Source organism: Ammodytes marinus, assembly GCF_949987685.1.
Source record: "Ammodytes marinus genome assembly, chromosome: 12".
Classification (NCBI taxonomy): domain Eukaryota; kingdom Metazoa; phylum Chordata; class Actinopteri; order Uranoscopiformes; family Ammodytidae; genus Ammodytes; species Ammodytes marinus.
In genome coordinates, this window is record NC_137216.1 from 30,911,226 (window position 1) to 30,918,725 (window position 7,500).

Consider the following 7,500-nt stretch of genomic DNA (forward strand, 5'->3'; position numbering starts at 1 on the left):
GCGGCCCAGGACAGTGTCACGTTGTGTTTGGTCTTATCAGCGACGATGGGCGCGGCCGGCATACTGGGAGGAGCTGGAACGGAGAATTTTGGGTTTAAGAAAAATATACCAGAGAATTTCAAATGAAAGGAAATATTCAGTTTGAATGCGAGACACTGCAGGTGAATAGGGTAAGATTGTTTGACTAACAGATGTCATTAAACATTGAAACTTTGCCAGTTGATTGTGGAAAAGGGGTAGGATCAAATAAGTTTATACTTCTTCCTACTCCTTTTCAGGCATATCAATTCAATATGTTATTTTTTTTTTTTGTTTGTTTTTTTTTATTTGTGAAATCATTTGAACATATTTTTTTATTGTATTTTCATGCTTTTAATTTTTCTTTTTTTGATATGTCTGAAATAAAATTGAATCAATCAATCAATCAATCAATCAATCAATCAATCAATCAATCAATCAATCAATCAATTACTGACATTAAAACAATTATTTGTTGTACTTCAATATGTTCAGAAATGTTTGAATAGATATGGAAATTCGTCTATATGTAACATACATTTGCAACTCTTTAAAAGAGCTAAAATCTAGACTAAAGTACAACGTTTTAACCAACAGATTTTGGATACAGCCTTTTTTAAATTTTATCAATCAAAAAACACGATCTACAAGTCTTAAAAAATGCAACTTCTCACTGTTATTTTTATTTATTATTTTTTATTGTCTTTTACTTTCCTGTTTTTGTTTTTGTTGTGGCTTTTGATTTGTCTTTTGTTTCCTTTCAATGTCTTTTTGACCTAAACATATGGGTATGTATGTATAAGAATTGTTAATCCAATCACATGCAGCTCTATTTGAGACTATTCTTTATTCTGGATGTATTTTTGCATGTATGTGGTTTGATATTTGTAAAATGTGCAAAAAACCCAATAAAAATGTAAGTTTAAAAAAAAAAAAATGCATCTTCAGCATGTTTTTAAGAAGAAAAATTCTCCTAAATCAGATAAATCAAATAAAAAGACAATAATGTTTTGCCTGCAGTGTCTCGCGTTAGGATTACTGATATTTTAAAGTTTAGAATTCACTATCCTCCAATGCACTAAAAATAATAATGATTGAAATACTTTATTTTTTGATAAAAAAACTAAAACACAAACAAACAAGTGAAAAAGTGAACACACAAACAAAAGACAAAATAACATAATAAAACTACTATCCATTGCTTTAAATATATATAAATAAATAATAGATAAAATATAATAATAATAATAATAATAATAATAATAATAATAATAATAATAATAATAATAATAATAATAATAATAATAATAATAATAATAATAATAATAATAATAATAATAATAATAAATCATCTTTGAATATAAATCCAGTATTTAACTCACTGAGTGGATCCACAGCGAATGCAGAGTCTGACGGTGAGCTGAATGGACCCATGCCGGCAGAGTTACTGGCTGCAACTCTGAACTCGTACTCTGTTCCCTCAAACAAACGACCCGCCTGAAACACACAGAGAGATGAGGGTAAAACATATAGATGGCAACGCTCCCTTGCTAACCCCTCCCTTTGCCTTTGGGGAGAATTTACAGAAGCTACGGTGGCCTTCAAGGACAAGAAGCTAAAGTTACTAAAGATGGCATCATCCACCAACTGCCTCCACCATTTCAAGATATACTCACTCTGTGTCTGTCTATTCATAATAAACTCATTTTACAGGAATGTCTGGAATGCTAAGAGGTTTAAGATTTATTTAGGTTTCTTTTGTACTAAAATAGCACCAAATATTTGTGCAGATTTTCAATACCAATGCTGAATCATTGGAAAATAAATGTCCAATAACTGATAGGCTAAGATATGTTGAATCATTCCTCTAAACCTGCAGTGTGTAGACTTTTGGGATTTATTTCCTAGCAGATTTTGTAGAAAGTAATTATAATATCCATAAGTACATTTAATTTAGTGCATAATAGCTGAAAAAAATGTTTTTAATTATTTATTTTTCCCGTAGAAAGGGTCTCATATATGTCCATATTTCTGCATATTTTGGACCAAGGCCTAGTGCCGCCATCTTGAAAGTGTAATAGTTGGAATGTCATCAGGTGCATTGTTTAAAATTTAGAATTGTTCTTGTCCTTGAAGGCCACTGTAGCTTCTGTTTTTATTCGAAAGTGTTGGGGTTACCCAGGAAGTGTTGCATTCTAGAACTTGATGATGTCATATTACACACTGCACCTTTAAACAAATAAGACAAAAGCCTTCACAGTTTATACCTGGTGCTCCCAGCCCTTGACGCCCCGTTTGGCGATAGCCATCTTGTTGATTTTGGCCCAGTAGCCGGTTCCCTTCTCTCTCTTCTCCAGCCAGTATCCCACGATCATGGACCCTCCGTTGTCCCGTGGCGGCTCCCAGGTCAGGGTCATGGATGTCTTGGTGTACTCTGCGATTTTTGGTTTCTCTGGCGGGCCGGGCAGACCGAAGGGATCCACGATTTGGACTTCCTCCGTCCCACACGGGTCCGATTTACCGTAACGATTCTCGGCTCTGATTCTGAAGAGGTAGGTCTTGTTGGTCTCCAAGTTCCACACCTGTAAGCAGAAGGAGTTTGGTGTTAGAATTACAATAAAATGCCAATGAAACGAAAATGTTATAGTTTTGTGATAGATTTAAACGATTTTAGATGTATTTGATTTTTTCAATTATTCTTTATTTTTTTATCGTGTTGTATTCTGATATTCAAACGCGGTCTTGTCAAGTCTTGTTTGTCTTAAAACTGAGTGTTATTTTAATTTATTGTGATATCTCTTTTTGGTAAATTATTTATAAACTTAAAAAGATACCTATAGACGTGTAGGAAATAGCAGGAAAAAAAATAAAAATAATTTTTTTTTAAGAAACTTAAAAAAAAAACTATTAAAAAACCTTGCTGTCATTATATAGCTTTGCGTACGTAGGTAGATAGATAGATAGATAGATAGATAGATAGATAGACAGACAGACAGACAGACAGACAGACAGACAGACAGACACTTACCCCGTATTTCTTCTCCACTATGCTGTCTGTCACCACCTCCCACTGGGGCTCTGGTGGTGCTTCCTCTCCCTCCTCGAGCTCGGGCTGATCCTTCAGTACTTCCCTCTTCTCTACGATGTAGTTGGTCAGTTCACTGCCCCCGTTGTCCAGAGGAGGATCCCAGTTCAGGTAGCAGGACTCGGCCTTAATGTTCGACACGCGCACATTACGGGGAGGAACGGGGCGGTCTGAGGAGAAGAGAGAGAAGAAAATACAGTTAGTACATACTAGATTTCAATTTATTTAATTTGTCCAAAAGGCCTTTTTCTTTTCTTTTTTTAAGATATTTTTTTGGCATTTTTATGCTTTATTGATAGTGTAGAGACAGAGTTGAAATGGGGCAGAGAGGGGAGTGACATGCAGAGAACGACCGCGGGCTGGAATCAAACCCGGGTCCGCTGCTGGCCGAGGCCCATGGGGGGGGACGCCCTACCAAAAGGCCTTTTTCAAGGATCAAAGAATGTATAAATTGCAATAAACTGTATGATATTTTGATCCCCCCAAAATAAAAAATATAAAAATTAAAAATTAAAATCTGAAACTTATAATATTATAATTTTTAGTGCATTATTGGACTCACCCAGCACCATAACAGTGATGGTGTGGTGTGCAGATCCCATGTTGTTGGAGGCAGTGACAGTGTAAGTGCCCCTGTCTCTTCTGTTCACAGCGGGGATGGAAAGCTTCGTCTTGGCATTCAGTCGGCCGGTAACCTCTGTCTCTACCAGGAGAGTGTCTGTAGACTTCTCTATCAATACGTCATCTTTGGTCCACTCGATCTAAAAGGGAATATGAAGGATTAATGATGAAGGAATTAATAGTTTTATATGCTTTATAACATGTTTTAATTGTCTGTCTGTCTGTCTGTCTGTCTGTCTATCTATCTATCTATCTATCTATCTATCTATCTATCTATCTATCTATCTATCTATCTATCTATCTATCTATCTATCTATCTATCTATCTGTCTATCTGTCTGTCTGTCTGTCTGTCTGTCTGTCTGTCTGTCTGTCTGTCTGTCTGTCTGTCTATCTAATAAACTGACACTCAATTGATACAAAAGAGTAAAAATGTAAAAATGAACAATTAACAAAACAAAAGATGTAGTCAAGTATAAAATAAACAAATTTAAAAAATGTGTACCGAAACTTTTCCAACTAAATAATAATAATAATAATAATAATAATAATAATAATAATAATAATAATAATAATAATAATAATAATAAAAATAATAATAATAATAATAATAATAATAATAATAATAATAATAATAATAATAATAATAATAATTTATGTTCGAACCTTAGGGATGGGCAGACCGATGATGTCAGCGGGCATTTCGATGACATCACCCTTTCTGGCGGTGATGCAATCGCCCTTAAAGTGTTTCAGCATGTGCACTTCAGGAGCCACTGAAAAACGTAGGACACAAGACAATTCAGCACACAAAGGCACCATCAATCAATATAATATAAATCAACAAGGTGGTTCTGGAAGTAAATATCCCGTTCATTTTTCTACATAGTGGTATGACATTAAACTGTATGAAATTTCAGGTGAAATCCAAATGTTTTTATTTTAATTTTTTTTTTTTTTTAATTTGTGCATATATGAAGTTTGTGAGCAGGTACTGTAAATGTTCATATCTATTGTAGATATAATGTTCAACATGCATTTAAATCTCCTTGTGTTCAGGTTAAATCAAGAAGAAAAAAAAGGTAATTAAATTGTTGTTACAACATAAAAAGTGTATGAAGTAAAATAATAAAAATAATAATAATAATAATAATAATAATAATAATAATAATAATAATAATAATAATAATAATAATAATAATAATAATAATGATAATAATAATAATAATAACAATAATAATAATAATAACAATAAAATAATATTAATAAAATACCATGAAAATAATATCAAGTTAAAAAATATATATATATATTTTTTTTAAATAAAATAAAAATAACATCAAAATAATATAAAGTAAAGAGTAAAAAAAAACAAATTCAAAATTCAGACCGTCTCCTAATGTTTCTGTGCCTTACCTTCGTCGTCTTGAATGACCACAGTGAAGGGGATCGATGGCTCGCTCTCCCCGATCAGATTGGCACACTTGATCCTGAACTCGTACATCCACGCGTCCTCCAGGCCTTCCACCGTCATGGTCATGTTGGGGCACATCTCCTTGTTGCAGGGCTCAAACGCCTGCTGATCCTGCCTCTTCTTCTCCACTGTGTAGCCGATGACGGGGCTGCCTCCGTCATTACGAGGAGTCTTCCATGTCAACGTGATGGAGTCCTTGGTACGTTCTGTGTAGTGGAACTTCTCAGGGTAAGATGGAGGGCCTGGGGGAAAAATAAATAAAAATAAAACAATTATTATTTCGAAGTGCGAATTCACTTTTTACACAAGTGGTGTTGATATTTATTGTTTTAAATGCTAAACAAGACTTTTAAAAACTGCAAAATAACCAATTATTTGAAAGGGTTCACACACATTTTTAACAATGACATTTCCATGACTTTTTACTTAATTTCATTTAAAGATAGATAGATAGATAGATAGATAGACAGACAGACAGACAGACAGACAGACAGACAGACAGACAGACAGACTGTTTGAACACTCACCCAGTGGGTCCATGGCTGTGATGGGTCCCAGCTCAACGGGAGGTCCCATGCCGAACTTGTTCTTTGCGATAACGCGGAAGTAGTACTCCTGTCCCTCAACGATGCCCACACACTCACACTTAGAGGAGGCTGTCTCTACGGGCTGCCTCCACGTGTGCATCTTAGCATCTCTACGCTCCACTATGAAGCCTGTCAGGTCACAGATATATACATATATTATATTATATTATATTATATTAAACAAATAACATGAAAATAATATAAATAAAAAACGTTTAAAAAAAGTATTAATTTAAAAGAAAACATAAAAATAATATTAAAGTAAAAGAAAAAAGAAAAAAGAATAATTCTAAAAAAAAATTCAGCTATTTTGCACTAAATTAAATGTACTTATGGATATTATAATTACTTTCTACAAAATCTGCTAGGAAAAAAAACCCAAAATTCTACACACTGCAGGTTTAAGTAAAAAAAAAAAAAAAATTAAAATAACAATTATACATTTAAAAAAATTATATAAAGTAAAAAGAAAAATAACACGAAAATAATCTAAAGTAAACATTTTGAAATAAATAAATAAAACTGTCGGATGAGGTCACCTGTCAGATCACTGCCGCCATCGTCATCTGGGTCGTCCCAATTCAAGAAGATCATTTTACGGGTTACAACCACCGGCTTCAGGTCTGTGACTGGGCCGGGGACATCTAGGGGGGTGGGGGGGGAGGGAGGGGGGGGACAGACAATAGTATCATTCATGTGTTCAATTTTTACATGTTTTATCTTATTAAATATTTGTAAGGCTTGGCCTGAGTAATTTAAGTACTCTAGTAGCTCTACTACTAATTTGTTTTTTCTTCCTTTTAACAAAACTGTGTGAGTGAGTGAGTGAGTGTGTGTGTGTGTGTGTGTGTGTGTGTGTCTGTGTCTGTTCCTGTGTGTCTGTGTCTGTGTCTGCGTCTGTGTGTGCATGTGTGTGTGTGTGCGTGTGTGTGTGTGTGTGTGTGTGTGTGTGTCTGATCCTGGTTCTGCGTCTGTGTCTGCGTCGGTCTGTGTGTGTGTGTGTGTGTGTGTCTATGTGTCTGTTCCTGTGTCTGTGTCTGTGTCTGCATCTGTGTGTCTGTTCCTGTGTGTCTGTTCCTGTGTCTGTGTCTGTTCCTGTCCCTGTGTCTGTGTGTGTGTCTGCGTCTGTGTGTCTGTGTGTGAATGTGTGTCTGTTCCTGTGTCTGTGTCTGTGTCTGTGTGTGTCTGTTCCTGTGTCTGCATCTGTGTGTGTCTGTTCCTGTGTCTGTTCCTGTGTCTGCGTCTGTGTGTGTGTGTGTGTGTGTGTGTGTGTGTGTGTCTGCATCTGTGTGTGCATGTGTGTGTGTGTGTGCGTGTGTGTGTGAGTGTGTCTGTCCCTGTGTCTGCGTGTCTGTGTGTGTCTGCGTCTGTGTCTGCATCTGTGTGTGTGTGTGTGCGTCTGTTCCTGTGTCTGTGTGTGTGTGCCGTGCCCTGTACTCACCCATGACCTCCACCCTGGTCCAGGCTGACTTGATGCCGCTGGGGTTGCAGGCAGAGATCAGGTATTTGCCGCAGTCTTTCCTCTGAGCGTTCTTCACTGTGATGATGCTGTCGTTTCCCTCCGTGAGAACCTCCACGCGGTCTTTGTCCGGTTTGCCGTCGTCCTTCGTCCATGTGATGGATGGGTAGGGTTTACCTGTGGAATAAACCATGTAAGTAAGTAAGTAAGTAATATTTATTTATACAGCGCTTTTTCACAGACAGGGTCAGAAAGTG

At 36.0% G+C, this 7,500-nt stretch overlaps 1 protein-coding gene across 1 annotated transcript in view; it reads right to left on the reverse strand.

Annotated features, from left to right (window-relative positions):
- ttn.2 (titin, tandem duplicate 2) overlaps positions 1-7,500 on the reverse strand; it is a 312,546-nt gene that overhangs the window by 114,591 nt on the left and 190,455 nt on the right. The window contains exons 171-180 of the mRNA XM_080038538.1: positions 7,226-7,420; positions 6,324-6,428; positions 5,725-5,913; positions 5,140-5,439; positions 4,390-4,499; positions 3,666-3,864; positions 3,047-3,273; positions 2,286-2,600; positions 1,401-1,515; positions 1-73 (exon numbers count right to left, since the gene is read on the reverse strand). The exon at positions 1-73 is cut by the window's left edge and continues 32 nt beyond it. Of these exons, the coding sequence (XP_079894664.1) occupies positions 1-73; positions 1,401-1,515; positions 2,286-2,600; positions 3,047-3,273; positions 3,666-3,864; positions 4,390-4,499; positions 5,140-5,439; positions 5,725-5,913; positions 6,324-6,428; positions 7,226-7,420 (1,828 nt within the window). The remainder of the gene's footprint in view (positions 74-1,400; positions 1,516-2,285; positions 2,601-3,046; positions 3,274-3,665; positions 3,865-4,389; positions 4,500-5,139; positions 5,440-5,724; positions 5,914-6,323; positions 6,429-7,225; positions 7,421-7,500) is intronic.